The 22,883-nt window shown below is 42.9% G+C and overlaps 1 protein-coding gene across 8 annotated transcripts in view; it reads right to left on the reverse strand.

Annotated features, from left to right (window-relative positions):
• Window positions 1–22,883, reverse strand: part of AHI1 (Abelson helper integration site 1) — a 188,530-nt gene that overhangs the window by 68,641 nt on the left and 97,006 nt on the right. Inside the window, exon 22 of one of the 8 annotated variants that reach the window (XM_073337387.2) lies at window positions 14,289–21,331. The exons of 6 other annotated variants lie outside the window; for them this stretch is intronic. In XM_073337387.2, coding sequence (XP_073193488.1) covers window positions 21,306–21,331 — 26 coding nt within the window. In that variant the 3' untranslated portion in view covers window positions 14,289–21,305. Of the gene's footprint in view, window positions 1–14,288; window positions 21,332–22,883 lie in introns of those variants that run through there. One more of the 8 variants, XM_073337388.2, reaches the window with a different exon arrangement.

Below are 22,883 nucleotides of genomic sequence, written 5' to 3' on the forward strand. Positions count from 1 at the left end.
CTTCTGGTCCCCATGATGCTTTGCCTGGCCGGGTTGCGTGGGTGAGCGAGAGGAGGAAGGGTGGTGACGACTAAAACTCACATCTCTATCCCTTCTCCTTGCAGAACTCTGCTGAGGCTGCGAAGGGCTTGGCAGAGGGGGTGGAAGGAACTGCTTCCTCGCTGACTGCAGTGTATGCAGATCCAGCAAGTAAAGGGTGGCCTGAGTGTCCTTCAGTCCACGCAGCCTCGCATCTGTCTGTTCTGTAAAGAGTCCATTCTCATCAAACAGGAGGTCCTGGATTGAGGACTGCACTTCCTGGGACAGGACAACAGTCTGAAGCCAGGAACTGTGCCTCATGACCACTGCTGATATGGCCACCCTAGCTGCTGAATCAGCTGCATCCCACGCCATTTGGATGGAGCACCAGGGCCCCAAATTCCTGGGCTGAGTCCTGTGGCAGGGACTCCTTGAACTTACGGAGGGAGACCTATAAGTTAAAGATGCCTCTGCCCAAAAGAGCCTGGTGGTTAGCCATCCGGAACGGAAGGCTGACCATTGAATAAATATTTCTTCCAAAAAGGGCCAGCTTCTTGACCTCCTTATTTTTGGGGGTCGAACTGGTTTTGCCCGTCTCTCTTTCTTGTTGGCTGCAGAGACAACCAGCCAATGCAGAGGTGGATAGGTGTACATGAATTCAAAATCCTAGGCAGGAAAAAAATACTTTTTCCTCGGCCCTCTTGGAGATGGGAGGGATGATTTGCCAGAGGGCTTTCGCTATTTTTAAGACCTTATCGTGTATCAGTAGCACGACATGGGTAGGGGTAGATGCCGAGAGTACATTAAACAGGGTGTTTGCCTGTTCAGCCATCTCCTTTACCTCCAGGTCCAAGTTGGTGGCCAATTTCTGAAGCAGGGCCTGGTGTTCTTTAAAGTCATCTGGCCTGCTGGCATGAGAGGGCCTCACCACCGCCTCATCCAGGGACAAGAATGACGACTGGATCACCAAGGGAATAATCCCCTGTGGGAAAAGGGGACTTTGGGGCGGGCACTTGCTCCTCTACCCCGATGTTCAAAGAAGCTTTGCGTACCGAGCCCAGTGCTGCCGGTTGTTACTCTGAGGTGGCAGCCAAAGAATGGTGGGAAGAGGGCATCAACATCACGGGCATGTCCAATGCACTCCAGTAGGGTCACTGTGCCGGCCACTGGCCCTGCTGCCAAGATGACATTGTGGAGGTCGAGGCAGCCTCAGGGGCCCAGTCGCTCCAGTGCTGCCTCGGTGAGGGGCTGAACTCCCTTTCCATGCCAGAGGAATCCCTATCCGGTGACTATGGTTGGGCCGTCAAAGCCTGTGTCTGATGGCTAATGGTTGCCACAGGTGACCGGTGTCTTGAGTAGGTGGATCGGTGCCGGAGACAGGGAGTCCGGTACCGTGTTGGAGACCGTTCCCATGGTCTAGGAGATGGGGATTTGAGGAGATGGCTGGTGGGAGGGTAACTGATGCTGCAGATACGGTGACCAATGTCTTCCCTGGACAGAGGTGAAAGTAAGCCGGTACGCCCCAGTACAGTGTTCCGGCAAGAGCCAGTGCACCGTACTGGGGCAGCCCTACTTCCCCAGGGGGCAATTTAAAGGGCCTGGGGCTCCCAGCAGTGGCTGGAGCCCCAGGCTCTTTAAATTATCTCCAGAGCCCCGCTGCTGGAGCCCTGGGGTAGTGGCTGCAGGGCTCCGGGGGCTATTTAAAGGGCTGGGGTGGTAGAAGCAGGGAAGCCCCAGGCCCTTTAAACAGCCCCCAGAGTCCTGGGGGGGGGGCGCACTCCGGTGGGCTATTTAAAGGGCCGGGGCTCCAGCTGCCTCTGCCGCCCCAGTGCTTTAAATAGCTGCTGGAGTCCTGCCGCTTCCCCAGGGCTCCGGGGGCTATTTAAAGGGCCCACGGCTCCCCTGCTTCTACCTGGGGAAGTGGTGGGGCTCCAGCAGCTATTTAAAGGACCGGGGCGACAGAGGCAGCTGGAGCCCTGCTGCTACCCCAGGGCTCTGGAGGCTATTTAAAGGGCCAGGGTGGTAGAAGAGGGGAGCCCCAGGCCCTTTAAATAGCCCCCAGAGCCCCGGGCTGCTGCTGCTGCTACTCAGATATGTGTGTGTGTGGGGAGGGCACTTACATTACAGGGTGGGCTGGCTCTGACCCCCTCAACCCCGCCCCTTCTGCCCTAGGCCCCACCCCGTCTGGGGGCCACAGCTGGCCCCAGGGTACCGGTAAGTCACTCGACTTACTTTCACCCCTGCCCCTGGGAGATCCACGTTGAGAGGACAGACACCACGATCAGGGTGATGGCGACCTGGAACATCTTGTGGGAGACTTGGGCTGAGAAGCTGGAGATTTGGGGCATGGAGACAGAGAGTGTTGTCTTGGTTCCGGAGATCGGCAGCCATCACTTGCCCTCTGGGAGGTCTTTACGGCTAGCTTGCCCTCGTAGGGAACCCTTGCTGTTTCCTGCGACGCGCGTGGTGCCAGCAGCACTGGTAGAGGCCTTTGCCCTCTGGGCGCCAAGAGGGCCTGGGGAAGGTGTCGGTCCTGCCATGAGTCTGGGTCCCCTACTGCTCCACAGAGTCAGTGGTGGATCCCTCCGGGGGGTAGGGATCCCATCGGGGAGGCACCCCCCATAGCTCCAGAGTGGGTGAGCAGCCTGAACTGGATCCTTTACCCAATACCCCTTGGCCCTTCTTGCTCTGTGCCAGGGAGTTGTGCTTCTTCAACTTCTTCTTGGGCACCAGCGACAGCAAGCAGTGCTAGGTAGAGCCCGATGCTGGGAGTGCACTATGCACCGAGGCCGAAGTATTGGGACTACAGTCTGGCCGGGATGGCTCTGAGGCCAGGCAGAGAGCAGCCTCCATGAGAAGGGTCCTCAAACGAATATTGCACTCCTTCTGTATTCTGGGGCGAAAGTTCTTACAGATGTGACATTTGTCCTTCACATGTGATTCTCCCAAGTACTTCAGGCAGCTGCTATGGGAGTCACTAACAGGCATAGGCCTGTTACAATCAGAACAGGACATAAAATCCAGAGACGGGGGCATGCCCTGTCTGGGACAAAGTCCCCACTAGGACTCTAACTTCTAACTACACTACTTAACAACTACATACAAACAAACTTACTGTTCCAAGGTTCAAAGACAGGAGAGAGAAGGTAAGGGAAAAACATTCTCCAACCAAACGTTCTCTGACTAACCATCTCAGGCGGTAAGAAGGAACTGAGAGGGTGTAGGGCTGGCGGTGCCTGATATACCGACGCATGAGTGCGGCACTCAAGGGGGCGCCACAGCTGACCCTACGGATACTGCTAAGGCAAAAATCTCTGACAGCTGTGCACTTGGGTGTGCATATATCTTGAATGGAATCGTCATGAGCAAGCATTCAAAGAAGAAACTATTATATAAACAAAACCTTGGCTATTATTGATAGTTTTAATGTTGATACTTCATTTTAATCACAATACTGTGGCACCTGTCACCTCCAGTATCATCATTTTATATTTTAACAATAATGAAGTGAAGAGCATCTTTAAAAACAGTGTTTTAGCCTTCTAAGCAACATAAAACAATATTTAGGCTAATGAAATTGTCTTTTAATAAAGTTTGCCTTTTAATGAAAGTCAATACTACTAAGCTACTATAGGAGCATAAAACAATACACTGCCAAAAAAACATTTCCAATTACTCTGTGATTAAAAGCATTTTCTATGAGTTACTACAATCCTCTGCCAACGTAATCAGTTAATTCATGTCATTTTTGCTTCAGAAACAATGATAAACTGTACACTGCACTTTTGCAGTGCATTCACTACTCCATGGAGCCAACATTATTTGTTGGCAGTGGTCAGGGCTTGCTAAAGCTTCTGACACAATTATTCAATTTCCTCCATCTCATCTTTGGTCTCTTTGGCCACCTCCACCTCTTTTATCTAGATATGCCCTTTGGTTCTTTTCATCTGTTGTACATCTTATTAGTAATTTCATCCACAGGATTTTCTTCTACATCTATATTTAAAAATATGTTAAAAAGTCTGGTCCGTTAATAAAGAAAGGTCCATTCAGCAAGTAGGTGACTATCCAATTCCTTTTCCTCATATAGTGCTAAGCAGAAGCCTGATTATTTTTAAGCAGTTCTGTGCAGTGGCTGGGTCGACAGGGTTCCATTCTCGATGAAGCATGTAAACTACACTGAGCAGGTGTGTGACTATATCTCAGAAGGGCTTGGTTTGGTTGTCCCTGATCCCTGTACAAACTTTCCAATACTGTAGTTCAGTATTGGAATGTAGCAGTCAGAATTATGGAAGGACATTTTCTTTTTATCTGGTGACTTATAATGGAGAGACTGGAACATGTGCCACTGGATCTGTCATTTAGTCGGAGCCTGTATAATGGTCACTAAGTCTTTTATAGGGCTGAACATGAATAAATTGCTTAAACCAAGTTGCCTGTGCTAAACAATCTCTCAGACATTTCAGGATCACTCATAGAGAATAAGTTTTATAATTCCAGATGATCATCCACATGAGTTCGTCCCATCAATTTCCCTTCTCAGCAACTCCTGCTGCCTTCACCTTCAGATCCCTATATGCCTTGTGAAGCTAGTTTTCTCTGTGAAAGTACTATATCCTGGATTGCTGTGCTCTCTGTGGCTCTGCATTGGTTCTTCTAGGACCTTTTTTACATATATAATCTCACATGAGAGAAGTAAATAAATACAGTACATTCTTCAAGAGTATGTAGAGGCTAATGCCTAGAAATTATTACAGCCTCTCAAAATGAGATGTACTGCAGCTCCTTCTTGAACTACTAGGACTCCTCCTTGGCATATTTCCAACTCAGGAGCAGTATTCCTCTGTGTTCTGTTTAACCCTTATGTCTATTGATTACGCTAGCCATGAGAATAGGAAATCTAACTTTATGTTGCATAGCTTTCTTTAAGGTTTTTTGCTCACAAAGAGTATTTTTTCACTATTTATGGCAAAAAACAAAACACCCCAATCCCCCTGACAAAGTCCTCCAGTTATCCAAAAATTTGCTGAGTTTATGTAAATCATTTGGAAAGGATGGGCATCTTTTCATAAATATTTTAGTCACTTACTTTTTCAGACAGCCAGAAACCACACTACCCTATTCCTGATTGATTTTAGCACCAGAGTACTGAAAGTGTTTCTTTAGCCTTCTCGCTTCCTATTGGCTATAAATTATGTGGAGGGTATCCTCAATCAGCATAACCATAGCTGGAAAAATTAACTAGATTTTAGGCAGTTTTCCTACCTTCTAAAATATGTATCTGAACCACAGGAGCCCTGGATGGTCTTTCACCTCCTCATTCTTACCTAATTGCTTCTGTCTTCAGAGAGAGTTAGCGTCCGTGCGCCTACCATTCTACCAGAAACTGCCCTCTGTTCTGACTAATCCTGACACAGTTTGGTCACATTGAATTCCTCCATTGTACCTATATCCAGAGCGTCAAGCAGATTAACCAACGAAGAGAGCAACTTTTTTTTACAGCCACGATGACATTGCCACAAAATGGTATTCTCCATGACCAAATTTTAAAAAAACAGTCTTTGAAAGCCACTGCATACATATATTTTCAGGTGTGATTCATATATAATAAAAAGTTGGAATCACTCAGTTGACATCACCTAACAATTTATTTTATTATCAGAAAAGAGAGTGTACTCGAATGCCCAATCCTTACTACAGGTGGAGAGATCTGTTTGAAATAGTGGCAATATTCAAACCTAGTTTTCTTGTAACATGATTTTGGACATAGTAGTTTGTCTGGCCAGGACCAAACTATATTCAAAAACTGTTTCAACAAAATTTACCCTTCAATGTATTTTTTTCTTCAATTAGTTTTGATCACTGTTAGTCTTCTGCCACAACTGTTGGATTTCTGGGTTCAAAACTAATCTGTGGTTGAGGTGAGAGGTTAAGCTGCATTTTTAACCACTATTTTAAAGCGTTCCACATGTAGCAAGAACGAGGACAAAAACAGTTCCGGCAAACCATTTAAAACATGTTTGCTGAATTGTCGTCAAAGTCAATGGTACTCATATGCTCAATGTCCTTAACTGTGCATGCTTAAGTTCTTTGCTAGATCAGGACCCCAGCCTGACCTAAATAGATCTAGGTGCTACTTGCACTCAAAAAACCCAGAATATAGCCCTGTGAATTTGCAGAATTCGTTCTACCATTCTTAGGCTACCTCTACAGCAAGTAGTAGGTCAGTTCTCACCATTACTATCCCCTCCTCTATATTCTTCTTCCCTTTCATGTCCCTGGGAACCTCTACAGCAGTTTGAAAAGATTCCACTGTCTCCCCAAGGATGGCCATGGCTTTCTACTCTGGGTTCTAGTTTATCACATAAATCCCAGTCTGTCCACTAAAACAAAACACTCAAAATAAAAGACAAAAAACAAACTTTTTCTCTTATCTTCTGTACTAATTTGCATGAAATATACAGGGAAACTTTCCCTTCAATTATATTAGAAATCAGATCCCAGTGAGCTGCCTTAATGGTATATACATAATGAAAAAAACATAGCTGTCAGCCCCACTACTCCCAGTTGTCACAGCTCTAGCTCGAGCGTGGTCTGTCTGATCTGGCTGGCAGCCCCAGGAAAAATCCAATAAGCCAATGCAAGGCCCTACAGAAACTTAGTAAAACAGAATTTTACTCCTATTGTTTTCCCCTCAGCTTCCTGGCATCACAAAATCTTTAAAGAGCAAAGTTGACCGTTTATGTCAATTATATCAGATTGTTTTGGCTACTCAAGATATTAAACCAGTAAAAATCTACATCGGACGGTACAAACTTCCAGTAAAAGAAATCAGCAACACTTGCTTTGTCCAGCGGTTTATTAAAGTTAGATATTGGCTTCAGAAAGGGACTTGTGTGGGTCAACCTATGTATACACTTCAGCCACTACAGTGGCACAGTTGAAGTACTGCAGCTGTGCTGCTGTAGTGCTTCAGTGCCGACACTCACTATAGTGACTGGAGGGGTTCTTGCTGTAGTTAATCCACTTCCCTAGAATGCTTAAGTACATCGCTCAAGAGTGTGGTGAGTGACGTAGTGGGGTCAACTAACTTTTTTGTGTAAACCAGGCCTTAGGTAAAAAGGGATATGCAGTGGGAAATAACATCCGTATTGGCATATCAATGCTTCTACTACCAGCTCAACAAGCAATTTTCCATTGGATTCCCAAACACCAATGAATGGGACAACTTCCGGCCCCTCACAGATTAGATCTCTCAATCAGCCTGCAGTGACACCATAAAAAAAAAATTGTTATTGTGCCTTCCCCCAAAGGAGCCAGAAGTTGCCCCAGTCACTGGTGTTTGAGAAGCCAATGGAAAAGTGCTTGTTGAGCTGGTAGTAGAAGTATTAATATGCCTGAAGCTCTATAATATGGATGTTATTTCCCACTGCATGTCCCCCACTGATTATTACTACCATAAGTAGGGGAAATTCATGTAACGATGTAGGTCTACCCACTAACTTCCATTGCTGGATCAAAGGTATACATGCAAATATAAGCAGACTATGATCCGACCCCTAGGTTCCACACCACAGTAATCCTCCACAACAGAACCATGGAGAGCAATATTTGAGCCAGAAAACTTCAATCCTGTGCTTTCCCTTTTCTCATGGATTTACTGGCATTGTACACAGGCACAACCAATATACAGAATTTGGCCCAAAATATAACTAAGCTACGCCTGCAGTATCACAAATAAAAACAATACAAAATAATCCCAACATTTTAATTAGAGATTAAAATGAAATAGATTTAGTAGGCTACGCACCGAACCATTATTTCTTGGTAATCTTATCTAAATGTCAGCTAGTGAGATGTCGTTTCTTGCAGATGTAATTTCCCACAATATATAAACACTACAAGTAGTGACAGGTTTCAGAGTAGCAGCCGTGTTAGTCTGTATCCGCAAAAAGAAAAGGAGTACTTGTGGCACCTTAGAGACTAACCAATTTACTTGAGCATAAGTTTTCGTGAGCTACAGCTCACTTCATCGGATGCATTCAGTGGAGCTTATGCTCAAATAAATCTGTTAGTCTCTAAGGTGCCACAAGTCCTCCTTTTCTTTTTACTACTAGTAGTAGCTCAAGTCCAAGACACTGTTTTAAAGTAAAGAGCATGTACATAATACATGCTAATAAGATCAATCTGCACTACCCATGGCCAAACACAGACTGACCTGATAGGCAGCAGGCAGAAATTTGAGGGCTATTCAGCATATTTAATCATTCTAAGGGATCGCCTTCCTACCAACAGTAATAATTTTCCAAAAGAGTCGGGGGGATTGGATCATTAGGAAACTGGGAAACTGAAGGAGAGTGCCACAAAAAGACGCTCAGGTGATGTTTTCTGTAATATTTCTTCCCCTTCAGGAATGTGTGTGTTCAACATACACTACTGGACCCAGCCCTTTTTGACTTTACCTCTTTTAGGAGCTCTGAATTCCACTAGTGCACAAATAAAATGCACTATTTTTCCTCTCTCTCTCTCTCTTTTTTTTTTTTACACTTGCAGTTCTTGAAAAGTTATACCCCAAGTACTATCAGTTTCCCCACACTGACAGGGCATATTCTCCTTTTAGCTACATTCTGTTATTAAATAAAAAGGTCTTACAAAAATATATCCCATAAAATTCCTTCTTGCGAAAATATGTATCTGACATGTTTGCACAAATTCCTGTTATGTTACATAGGACAGTTACATCTCTGAAATGTCTCTCATTTCAAGGGATGTCACTCATTCATGTACCACACCAATGTGATGCTTTTCCAGTTTTACTGTTGTAAATTATTTGCATAAAAATGCAGAATCTTAAGTGAGGTTATGGAAAGTGTGCATAATGTGCCCTATGAAACTTTTAATGGGTCAGTTACTGTGCAACACATTGGTATGCTTCAGAATTCACATCCCTGTAGTGCACATTATTGCAAGGTGTACACAAGCCATTGAGGAATGTGTCTGACATTGTTTTAATCTTCCTGTGATAATAGTTTTTGTGTGACCCTTATTGTGGGTCTTTGTCACACACTAAGTTTCAAATTGGGCTAACCAGGTTATGAGGTATAAGTCATAAAACAAAATTAATTCAAGGAAGGAGAAAATTAAAATTAAGGAAGTACTGGTCGCTTTGATTTAGTTGTCATATAAATAGCTGAAGAGTAGCACTTAATTGTACATAATTTGTCATTGGTGATTAAATGCCATTAAGTTTAAAAAAAATCAAGAACATGTTAATTAATAGTCCATACCATTATGGCAACAGACACTATGATCCCTGTAGTTTTCAGTTGTTTCTTTCCACAAAGTGGATAAGGGAAAATGAATGCAGACCTAGTGTCAATAAGCCTGGGTAAGGGTGCTGAATAGATAACATCACTGTCATAAAGGCAATGGTTTTCACAAAAGGTTTAAAGAAAAACTGAAGCCACATAACTTATTTTTAAACAACTGAAAATTTCCCTTCAAAATTGCAAATATATCTTGAGAAAGCAATTATCCTTTTGCAAAGTTTATCAAGGTTAATAAAAAAGGGGAAAAGTATGTTAATATGTGAAGTAAAAGAAGAAGCTAGTTTTTTATTACACTGACAGTGCTTAGTATTACTGTGCTGAAGATGTGTTCAAGAGCTACACAGAGACTGTAGGTTTGGGGAGAGGAGATGCCTCACACAGAGGTTATAATTTCTGGGCGTGGTCATACTGTTTTCAGCTGCACTATTTTAAAGTACCCCCTACTGAAACTGAGTAAATGCCATTTACTGGAACCTTGAAACAAGCTTTGCTTGGCTATTACAAGAAGAATGTGACTGTGACCCAGATCCAGCAAAGTACTTAAGCACATACTTTAAGCATGCGAGAAGCCCTATTGATTTCAATAGGACGACTCACATACTTAAAATTAAGCACATACTTAAATTGTTTGTTGGATCAGGGATGAGATTAGGAAGAGATATGGAAGAATGAAAATTAAGTAGAAAAGAAAGTCCAAAATAATCTAGTTTATTGGTTCCACAACTGAAAAGAAAAAAATAAATGATAATGGGTAGGTAACATTTCAACTACTCGGTATCACGCTCACACTTATGATAAGCAGTTTATCATCTTGCTTTACAGATGAGAAGCTGTAACTAAAATCCAACACCATGCCTGAACTTAGACCACCTTGATCACTTTACAGATTCACCCATTAAAAAATTTGCAACGCAGTCCCCTCAGTAGAGAAACTGACCAGTCACTGCACGCAGTAAACTTGTACGTTTCTGTATTGCTCACCAGCTTTCGTTTGTGAATTGAGTGTTGACTAAAAACAAACAAAAATGATGAACCTTTCAACCAAAAGCACTTGAAGAACATATGCAGCATTTTCATCTCATCTCTGTTCAAGGAAAAGATTTCCAGCAAACCCACATGCAGTATTCTGGAAAATATAAATCAGCTTTATCTTTCAGATCTTTACTGTGACCACAATACCCACTGTTTGCACTTCAGCCTATTTTCCTTCTTGAGTTAGCACATTCAGCAAGTACAGAATATTCATTTCCAGACAACACTACCAGGAAATCCTATGACATCACAGCTTGCCAAAAAATCCAGACCAGTATTTTACTAAACCTAAAAAATGCAAGACCACAAATTGAGAACAAGTCAGCCATAAAATACTAATTGTAATATCTCCAAGAGTAACTGAATAACAAAATATCTGTGCACAGTAGATATGCCTTATTACTATATATTCAGAAAATAAGGCCACAATCTCAATTCTTAATGGACTTTTATCCATGTTATTTTCCAGTTTTTGAAGCTGTTAGGTTATTGGATATTTTGAGTACAGAAATGCAATGCAACTTGCATTATATACATGCATATGCAACAAGAAGCATGTTTTCAAAATTTAAGATGTTTGACAGACAAACTACGGCATTTTAAGGAGATCCATTCCCATCACTGAAGCATGCATAAAAAAAGGCGCTTTCTAATTCATTTCCTTCTATATTTGGAAATTCTATAGCAACTTTTTATAAGGAAATCTCAAAGCACTTTACCACCAAACTCACTGTGAAAGCCACCCTGTGAGCTATATTAGTATTGTTTCCCCCATCTTAGAGCAAAATGAAGCAGAGAAGTGAAATGGTTTGTGTCAAGGGTGTAGTCACAGGTGGAGTTAGGCTGGCCATAGCCCATCCCATTAGCTCCAGGCCCACCAAAATCTGAGCATGTGTGAACACCCCACCCTGCTCTGCAACAACAGCAGCAAATTGCTCCAGGGCTGGGGAAGGGGAGGGAGAATCTTCATTTCTGGGACTGTCTTCTCCACTTCCCACAGCTGTTGCAGATTAGTCAGTAACTGTTCTGTCCCTGTCTCCCTCCCCACACCAGCAACATGGAGGAAGGGTGCGCACAACTAGGGGCTAGGGGGAACACAATCCTCTGGAGGGACCTGTATGGGCTCCTCAGAACCCCCATAGATTGTGGTGGGGAGAAGGGAAGCAGCCCAGGGCTGCAAGGGTCAGAGCCAGGCCACTGCAGCTACAGGACAGAAGGGAACAGGAGCTGCTGCTTCTTCAGTGTAGGAAACAGCACATTACACAAGAGGTACTGGAAAAACTGGGTAGCTGGGACAGGAAATGGGGCAAGGTGCCAGAGCCAAAGAAGGGCCCAGCCAAGCTCTCAGGTCATTGCCTGTCCACCATAAGCTGGGGCCCACCCAAATTTCCATTCCTAGCTATGCCACTCATTTGTCTAATGTCAAAGCAGCAGGTTATTGGCAGACCTGGGAATAGATTCCAGGGATTTTTATTTCCAATCCTTTTATCTAGTTACAAGTCCATGATGCCTCCCAACACTACCTCAGTGGCCCCTTTTGACCTTGGGATCTATGAAGTTGAGGCTGAAGGCAAGGATGGATGTTCTTCCCTTTCTAGAACTTAGGTTTTTAAAACTGTGAATCTTTAGTATACCCCGTGAAAGGGAAGAACAGTCTTTTGTTGAACCACTTTGTTACATCCACCAAAAGGGAAGATCTGGAGTTTAGTTTTGAGGAGGAAAGTCTGCACTGTAATAACGTGGTGCCAGAGAAATGGCATGTCGAAAGCTCTGTCAACAAAGAGAGACCAAGGAGGAAAGCTTGCCTTATAGTACCACAGCAAGCTGTGGTGTAGGATCAACAGAAGCGGTTGCCCTGCTTCAACTAATGTACATACAGCCCCATTGAACAGTAAGCTCAGACAGCTGCACAGCAGATGCAATGGTTTTAGCCTTTCAAGACTCAAGTCCAAACCTGTCAGCCAATCTAATGCCATCTGGCAATTTCACTAGTGGCTCTGGCCCCATTCCAACCAGGGCCATCTATACCTGTCTCTATTTTTCACTAGAAAAGGTCACGTTTCTTACCAAGTCCTGAATGAAGAAGAGTTGAAGGACTATAGTTTTGTGAAGTTTGCCATCCCTGAATGGCTTGAAATAGTGGAAGAACTCTATCATCAATCATCATTATCATCAGACCAAGTCCATTTCTGGGCTCAAGGATTATACGACATTGTTGCTTACACTTATAGACTTTAAAGACAGAAGGGCCTTCATGATAGTCTAGTCTGACCTCCCGCACTTTGCAGGCCACAGAACCTCACCGACTCACTCCTGCAATAGACCCATAACCTCTAGCTGAGTTACTGAAATCCTCAAATCTTGAAGATTTCAACTCTGTAACTTGAAATCTTTAAATCAAACCAGCAAGAAACCCCTACCCAGGGCCGGATTAAGACCTTTAGAGGCCCTAAGCACTGAAAAGATTATGGTGCCCCCTCCATATGTAATTCACAATAAAAACAATATCGTAAAATAAAATTTTATTTTTCGAAATGAGACAAAACTTACATGTATGCTGAAATTAAAATAGCTTATTTCTAGATATTCTGATTGCAAAATTCTGGATAAGTTCATTGAAGCTGACTCGACGAAGCATGTCCGCTTCCATACACAATAGGGAAAGTGAATCAAGTCTGTCCTGACACATTGTTGTTCTCTGAGAGTTTTTTATTCTTTTCAGCTGAGAAAGAGAGCGTTCTGCGGAACAGTTAATCATCATCAATGTTAGAAAAATACATAGTGCGATCTCTACATTTGAAAATGCACATTGTATTCCATCTTTCAATATTGTGTCATGAAGATGAATGTGACTGAATTGAATTTTTCCTGTTTCATTAAACTTTGCGCACATATAACAGTGGAACTGCCGTACTTCTCCACAGAGATTCATGTTCAAGTCAACAGGGTAGGAGTCAACTAGCTTTTGGGAACCTTGTGAATATTGTTCGTCAGATAAGTCCATATCATTTAGAAGAGAAAATCTACTTGATACTTCTTTGTACACTTCACCTCTCCTCTTCATATGAGCTTCAAGTGTATCAATTATAGCGTAGTAAGTAGATACGTGAAATTTGTCTCTAGGATTCAATGCTGTTTCTGTTGCACTGCTATCATTTGCTTGTTTTTTCCTGATTCGCTTGTGGGACTGGGCTTCTTTGTAGTTATATCAAAAGATATCTTGCCTGATACTATCTTCAAATCTTTCAAAATCATTTCTCAAAGTGTGTAAGTGGTCTGCTAATGATTGACAGAGGTCTGCACATGTTTTCAAATCCAATTCTTTTTCCTGGAGAGCTTGACTTGTGTGGTAAAAGTGTTGTAAAATTTCATTCCACATGGTCAACATGAATACAAACTCTAGTTCTTGCATCTTGTTTGCAATGTTTTCTGCCTCTTGTATAGTTTCTCCCTTTTGTGACTGGTCTTCAGCTGTACTTTCTAATGCACCCACAATCTTTGAGTAGGACTCCAGAATTGCTCTTTTTGCCACTGCATGTGCCTCCCAGCGAGTATTAGAAAGAGATTTCAACACATGATCGTTGCTCAAATATGTTTTATTGGTGTGTGGAGGCAGAGAAAAATGTATAAAGTAACTGGACTGTTGAGAAAAAAAAATCTTACTGCCACCGGACAACAATCAACAGCACTGTGGCCAGCAAGACAGAGAGTGTGCAGCAAATGCAGCGGCGTATTATCGCCTAGGCCGACAAGGCCTAGGCCTAGCGCGGCAAATTTGCAGGGGCGGCAAATTTATAATAGCCATAGGTACTGACTTTACCCAGTGCTGGTGGGTGCTTGCGCCCCCCCCCGCCTCAACTCTGCCCCCCAAATATCCAGCCCCGCCTCCTTCCCCCTCTCTCCCAGGCTTGCTGCAAGAAAGCGCTGGGAGGGAGGAGAAGCGGACTGGTGGCACGCTCAGGGGAGGAGGTGGAGAGTAGGTGAGCTGGGGGAGCGGGGAGGGCCACAGCAAGTAACCCGGGGCAGGGGATTCAGAGGAACCGCTCCTTGCCCCAGCTCACCTCCACTCCACTGCCGCCTCCTCCACCGAGCGCACAGCCATTCTGCTTCTACCCCCTCCCTCCTAGGCTTGTCACATGAAACAGCTGCAGGCGGGTTCAAATGAAATTGTACAAAAACTAAAACAAATTCATATGGGGCCGGGGGCAGCAATTATTTCAGGGCCTAGGGGCAGCAAAATCATGAATCCACCACTGAGCACATGGTATGAATATGGCATATTTGTTCTGTTCTAAAAGCTTCTTCTCCATTCCTTGGAAACGCCCTGACATGTTGGCAGTGTTGTCATAAGACTGACTTCTGCGCTTTGAGAAATCTAGTTTACAAACTTGGCACAGATAATGCAGTACTTGATTTGCCATTTCTTCACCAGTGTGGCTTTTCAAATTGAGGAACGTTATAAATTGTTCAACTGGTTTTCCATCTGTGGGAGACACATATCTTAGTACAATACTCAATTGATCAATATGTGAAAGATCAGGTGTAGAATTGACAGATAAACTGAAGTACCCAGCAGTACTTATTTCATCCACAATAGCTGAACGAATTTTGTCACTCATTAGACCAATGAGTTCATCACATATTGTCTTGGATCAGTATGATGAGTTACCTTTGCCAGCACTCTCATATTTTGAGATATGGCCTGCTAAAAATGGGTCAAACTGAGCCACAAGCTCCAACAATTCCAAGAAATTTCCATTCTGCAATGATCCAAATGTGTCATTTGATCCCCAGAAAGGCAGACCACATTCAGCTGATGTTTGAATAACAGCTAGAACACGCTGCAAGACGTTGCCAGTATTCACGCTCCCCTTTAATTTGTTCTTCCAATTTTTGTGTCAATCCAAAGCCCTCTTTTCGATTTAAATATGTCAACATTGAATCTCTGTGAGTACTATTTTCTGTTCAATTAAAATAGTATTCCACCAGTCACTAAATCCATCTGCAGCAAACTGGGATGTTGAAGGTTTATATGCAAAAAGTTTGCAAACAAAACAGTACATAGACCCTGTTGATGGTGAGGGTAGCCATTCTCGAGTGTATTGGTCACCATTCGCTTTCATGCCAAAAAATATTTTTTTGTGAACAATATCTTGTTTGTTTGCCATTGGTAAAAGTCCAACGTGATTTCTCAAATGGCCCAGTGTGGTGCTGACAGTCATTTGGTCCACGATCTATCCAGTAAGCTATATCATCGGTACTGAAATTAACCCACATATCAGGTCTTTTCTCCTATTATTTACAGCATGAGCAGGTTCAGTCTCTGACACATCCACACCTTCTAGAACAATGTCTGTTTTACCACCAGGAGTAGGATGATCAGTTACAGTCTCTGACACATCCACATGTTCTGGAATCATGTTTGTTTCACCAATAGAAGAAGGGTTAGTCTCAAACACCTATAGGTTTTGGAACGATGTCTATGCTACTGAGAGAAGATGTTGCTTCTGATGGATTTGCTTTGAAAAATGATGTCAGCTTTGGAAGATTTTGGAAAATTTCACTAGTTTTTTGTTTCTTTTCTTCCGCCAGTTTACGTTTCTGTGCTCCACTCAGTTGGTTACATTTCATCCTGCCCCTTATCTCAGTTATCTAAACTTAAAAAAAAAAATTACACAACATACACTATTTTTATGTGTATATACACACACACACAAAAATAGTGTATATATATATATGAAATAAAAGAAGAATCAAGTACATATAACTCAGAAGAATATATCAATAATAAAATAAATTTATTGCAATACATGACAGGATCTGATTTTCACGCATTATTTCGATCTACTTTAGTAGGACGCCCCCCCTGGTTTAAGTGGGGTAAGTAATAAAAAGAGAACAGAAAAACGGGGGAAAAGTGTGTAGTGGAGTGTAAGGAAGTCTAACAAAGTTCTGATTTTTCCCATGATGACTACTTCAATGCTTTTTTTGAAATATTAAATATCAATTTTAAATCTTTTTTTTTTTTTGGTGCCCCCTGGTTTGCTGGTGCCCTAAGCATGTGCTTCGTCTGCCTATTGGGTAATCCAGCCCTGCCCCTACCCCATGCTGCAAAGGGAGGTGAAAAACTTCAGGGTCTCTGTCATTCTGACCTGTTGGAAAATTCCTTCCTGACCCCAAATATGGTTTCCACCCAGTTAGACCCTGAGCATGTGGGTGAGACCCACCAACTCAAAACCCTCCCCATCTGGTGTCCCATCTCCGGCAGTTGAAGATATTTGCTAATAGCAGATGCAGATGGGCCATATGCCATTGAAGGCGATCTCATCATGCCATCCCCTCCATAAATTTATCAAGCGAAGTCTTGAGACAAGTTAGGCTTTTTGCTTCCAGTACTCACCTTGGAAAGCTGTTCCAGAACCTCACTCCTCTGATGGTTAGAAATCTTCATCTTTAGAAAGCCTAAACTTGTTAATGGCCAGTTTACATCCATTCGTTCCTGTGCCAACATTAGCCCTTAATTTAAATAACTCCTCTCCCTCCCCGGTGTTCTCTATTAATACATCAGAGGGATAATCATATCCCCTCGCAGCCTTTGTTTTGTTAGGCTAAACAAACCAAGATCCTTGAGTCACCTCTCTTAAGGCAAGTTCTCCATTCCTCTGATCATCCTAGCAGCCCTTCTCTGTACCGGTTCCAGTTTGAATTCATCTTTCTTAAACACTGGAAACCAAAACTGCACACAGCATTCCACAGGCAGTCTCACCAGTGCCTTGTACAATGGTAATAACACTTCCCTATCTCTACTGGAAATACCTCGCCTGATGTATCCTAGGATTGCTTTAGCCTTTTTCACAGCCACATCACATCGGCATCTCACAGTAATCCCGTGTTCGACCTATACACCCAGGCATTTCTCCTCCTCTGCCACTTCCAACTGGTAAATCCCCAACTTATAGCTAAAATTTTTGTTGTTAGTCCCTAACTGCATGACTTTGCACTATAAAATTTCATCCTATTTCTATTTCCCCAGTTTTCAAGGTCATCCAAATCTTCATGTCTGATATTCCACTCCTCCCCCACATTGGCAATACCTCCCAACTTTGTGTCATCTGCAAATTTTATTAACACACTTCCACTTTTTGTGCCAAGGTCATTAATAAAAATGTTAAAATAAGTTTGATCTTAAGACAGATACTTGAGGGTCTCCTCTAGTAACCTCCCTCCACCCTGACAGTTCATCTTTCAGTATGACCTGTTGTAGTCTTCCCTTTAACCAGTTCCTTATCCATCTTTTGATTCATGTATTAATCCCCATCTTCTCCAGTTTCATGAATAATTTCCTTGCCAGTCATTGAGCTAGGGGAATACAAGGACCCCACAATGCCTGAGGTAGGCCACGATGATGGAGAAAACCTTGGTGAAGACCCTTGGAGCAGTGGTGAGTCCAAATGAAAGGACTCTGTATTGAAAATGGTGTAAGCTGATGGTGAACCTCAGGAACCATCTGACAGTCAGATGAATGTCTGTGAAAACAAGCATCCTGCATATCAAGAGCTGTAAACAACTTGCCTTCTAATGATGGGATGTTTGCTGCTAATGTGACCATATGAAACTTGGGTTTGTGGCTGAAGCGATTATGATGGTGGAGGTCCAGAATTGGCTTCCATCCGCATTTCCTGACACTCAAAAAGGAAGAAGTTGAATAGAATCCCATCCCTGGGTATTCCAAAGGAACCCACTCTATTGCTCCTCTTTGTAGTAAGGAGTTCATCTCTAGGTCAGGATGCTGTTGTGAGAGGGGTCCCTGAGGAGAGATCGGGGAGTGGGCTCTGGATGAGGTACCATGATGAACTCTATCATATGACATTTAGCAAGCACTCGTCTATCGCTATTAGATTCCAGCCTGGTAAGAAGAGTGCTAGATGACCCTGGAAGAGAGTGGGGTGGTTGTATAGCAGTAGGCAAGGCGGTGACTGCTCTCTAGAGTTCCTCAGAAATTTCTCTCCTGTGGGGGTTGCATCTGGAAGGAGGAAGGCTGTGAGGGTGGACCCCGAGGATGAGATCTTTGAGTCTTTTGATGCTTCCATGGTTTTTCATAAGGCCTCTGATGGAAAAATTGGGAGATTCTGTAATGCTGTGTGGGTGGTAGAATTTACATTACAGCGCAGGTGCGTAAATACCCAAAGAACAAAGTGTAGCTCTTGAATAATTGAGGGTTTGAAGGGAATCATCCATTTTCTGTTTAAAAAGATGGGATTCATCGAAAGGGTGGTTTTCACTGGTATTTTATATCTCCCTGGGAAAACCAGAAGAATGGAGCCACGATTTCCTCTGCATGACTATGCCTGTAGCCAGAGAGTGCAATGAGGTATCAGCCGCATCCACTGCTGATTGAAGCGATGTCCTTGCAACTAATTTCCGCTTTTCTATTATTGCCTGGAAGTGGGCACAGTCTTCTTGTGGCAGTTTTTCAACAAAGTCCTCCAGTTTGCTGTAATTCAGCAAATTGTATTTTGCAAATAATGCCTGATAATTTGAAACCCTGAACTGAAAACTGGCTGAGAAGATCTTGCGGCTCAAAAGGTCTAACTGCTTGCCCTCCTTATTGAATGCGGTGGAGCATGGGGTGCTGTTGTCTAGCCCATTTCATTGTCACTTGGACAGGTGAATTGGGAGGGAGGGAGGGTGAGAAAAGAAACTCAGCCTATTAAGCTGGTACAGAGTAGTATTTTTCTGCCCTCTTGGGGGTAGGCATACATGGGGCCGACATATGTCAAATCATTCTAGCTGGCTCAAGGATGGCATTGTTGATTGGCAGAGCAACTCTACATGGCACCGATGAGTGAAGTATGTCCAGCAGCTTATGCTGAGTGTCTTAGATTAGCTCCAGGGGAATGTGCAGCTGCCACTCTATGCAGGAGATCTTGGCATTGGCGGTAGTCCTCAGGGGGTGGGGGAGATGTCCAAGCCACTGCCACATCAGGTGAGGACGATGGGAATCTTTCCTACTCCAGTGGCACTGTCAGAACCAGACTGGGCAGCTCTTCTTTATCACTGGTTCCAAGCATCTACCTGAAGGCACCTGAGACAGGGAGATAGGCAAAGTTTCCCTCACAGAACAGATGGGTTCTGAGGGTGGGTATTGGGGCCAGGGTGCCCAACAGGGCTGAATGACGGATCAAGAGGTTGTAGCGGGCCGTATGGTGTGGGGAATCAGTGACTCCACGGCAACTGGAGTGGAGCATATTGTTATGATATAGAAGACCTCCACTGGTACTCATACGGACGGGAGGGGATAGACGGTCCCTGCCCCTCATCCAACTCCTCCGAATACAAAAATCCGGAGACCAGTTCCATCGGTATTACCAGCAGAGCTGGTGGAAGCAAGTACCATCACAGGAACAGGGGGCAAGGAGTGCTTCAGCTTTGGCATGTCCTGAGCAGGAGATATAGTCTCTTGGAAATAGAAGGTTCCAGAAGGTGTGAGGACTTCGGCTTTCCCACGGCAAACAATTCCTGGGGCTCTGGCCCTTTTTCTGACCTCCCTGGAGTGAAGGGTATTCTTTCTGTCCCTGGAATCGGTACAGGAGGGTCATCTTCCCCAGAGTGGGTGGATTTCAAACTCTGAGAGACGCTGATGTTGATGGTGTGTGTGATCTGGTACCTGATACTGGTGGATCTGTTAGTTTGTGGGGTCTCTTTTTGTGTTTGTGTGTTTTAGAGCACACTCCCTCCCCATGACTGGAACTCATCAAAGGAGCATCCTCTTTGTTAGGTTTGGAGGAATAGTTACTGCCAAGCTTATTTCAGAGTAGCAGCCGTGTTAGTCTGTATTTGCAAAAAGAAAAGGAGTACTTGTGGCACCTGAGAGACTAACAAATTTATTTGAGCATAAGCTTTCGTGAGCTACAGCTCCGATGAAGTGAGCATGCATTTTTCAAGCACTCACATAAAAGAGCAAATGGGTTTTACATATGAAAAGATCATCTTGGCACACTGATAAAAGAATCCATAAAATGCATATACAAATGTTAGGGTTTGAAAAATGTGTGCACAGGCATGTGTGTATACCAGGGACAGATGAAGCCCCTTTAAAACCAGGCCCCTATTGTAGGTGTACTTTGCTGTTTGCCCAATTTCCAAAATGAAGGGCCAAATCCAGGGATCCAGCATGCAGCCCAAATGGTAGGTATCTCCATGTTAGGAAAAAGAGGAAAGAATGGAAAGAATCATTCCCCATACCAGTGTGACCACAGCCCTAATATACTCTGCCTCAGGAGGTGGAGGTGGTGGTGGTAGTAAGATTGGAGGGAGCCATGCAGAAATGCATCCTCTTCCCCCATCCACCTTATGCTCATTCCCATGAAGGGAGTCCCCCTTAAAACCTGAACTTTATACTGTGCAGAGGGTGTGTACTCCATTGCAGAGCCCCTGGGCAGTGAAACTTCAAGGTTCCACTGCCAAGAGCAGCTGGATTTGTCTCAAAATATTAACTTGCAAGCATTTCCTGCCTCATGGCTCTCTGTCTTTAGAAAATGTATAGTGGATCTATTTTCAAAGGACTAAAAGTAGTTAACAGGATCTCTCAGTTAAGACTGAATTAAATTTGGTTCTTTTAGAATAGCATATAATTGAAAAAATAAGGGCATTTTCAGGCCAAATCATTTTTGGCAGATTAGTTTTACAATGCTACGTCATACCCTGATTTCGCAACTTACATCCATTGCTGCCAAACAGAGTAATGCTTCATTTAATCCGCACCCTTATATAATTTTGGCCGAGAGTACTTCCTTTACCCTGAAGGCAGAGCAGTAATTATCCTAACATATACCAATTTCACATAAATATAAATGATGTTCTCTTGATAAAGTTTTTGGAATCTTCAAAGACTGCTGTTATTGTGCTCTGTATTTAGTGTAGTTTTCAGTCAAAGATTGTAATTAATATGCCTAGGAGTAACAAGAAAAAGAACACATAATAGAGGAACGTGCATACCCTTGATCTCAGTATAAACAAATACACCAAGCTACACTGAGCTGAACTAGAAAATGTGAACTATTCTGACATTTATATTTATAACATCTAATCAATCAGCCAGAGGAAACTGAATGAGCAACTTTTAGAAACAGAATAAATAGATTGTTCTCATTAGTAAAGTAACAGACACAAAAATAATTAACTTTATTCTTATTGTATGTCAAAACATTTTTGTGGTTAGATGAGTCTACTTATGAAGATCTTAGGTTTTCAAATTAAATATTATATAATTCATTTTTACTATTCCTTTTATACTTTGAAACACTTATAGTTATAATACTCCAGAGGTAGGGCCTGTATTCATGCCCTAACCTACGTCAGATCCTGGACCCCAATATAGCTATTTTGTGCTGCTCCAGTGGCCACAGAGCAGGCTTATTTGGCTCCCTAGAGACACTCGCTCTTGGTCATTCCCACTCATAGCCCCTGGGATCGGAGGCATGGCGGGGAAGAGGGGCGTAGTCAGAGCATTTGTACAGACAAATTCTTGGGAGCCATTAAAGCTGGATATAATTCAAAGAATCCCAGAGGCTGCTCTAAATTACACCAGGAGCTGATCCAGCCCTCAGCAGCTTTAATATCAGGGTACCATAAATAGAGCTGTCTGCAGTTGAGGATTAAATCCAGGTGTTTAATTCCCCCTGAAATCAATGAGAGTTTTGTGTACAAAAATTCTGCAGGATGTTGCCCCCAAAATGTAAATGGTATGGAAAAAAATGGTCTAGACATACACTAAAGGTGGGAAGTAGTATGTGGGCGGGGGGAGATTTTAAGAAAATTAAGTTTTCTTTTTGTTCAACATTTTCAGTTTTTTTCTTTTTGATGAAACATTCAAAACAATTTTTTTTACTGAACCAAAAAATTTCATATATTTAGGGGATGGAGTGGGGTGTGTCTCCTTTCTCTTACTTCTTTTCCTGACAGGAAAAGTGAGAGAAAAGTAAAAATGTGAAATAAAATAACACTTCAACAAAGAGCCTGATCTTCAGCTGATGATATTAGCCTTTTAATAAGTGCTTGATGGCTCTACTCAATTCTTTTTATAAAAACATAAGAAAAAAAGACCATTTTTTTTTGGAAGACACATCAAATTTCTTTCCCAAATCCTTTTTGAATGTATAGTTTAAAGTGACTTAGTGCAGTTGTACAGTTAAAATTAAAACCCAGTCTATGTAAAGAGTTGGACAAGGATATTATCTAAAATAGCTTGTAAATCAGGGGCAAATAAGCAACTGGAGTAATATTAACAAAAGCATAGAGACTAAAAAGGAAATATATGCTTACTAACATAATGTGATTCCTTTCTAATTAGCCTCTCTGATATCAGGGCTGTATTTATTTATGTTTAAACCCTGAAAAGGAAGAAGAGACAGAAAGACACCATGAAATCAAGTAGGGACTTCACCATTGCTACTGGTTTTATGTGGAAGGCGCTCACACACTACAGAGATGGTTCTAAAAAAC

The sequence above is a fragment of the Lepidochelys kempii genome, chromosome 3 (genome assembly GCF_965140285.1).
Source record: "Lepidochelys kempii isolate rLepKem1 chromosome 3, rLepKem1.hap1, whole genome shotgun sequence".
NCBI lineage: Eukaryota > Metazoa > Chordata > Testudines > Cheloniidae > Lepidochelys > Lepidochelys kempii.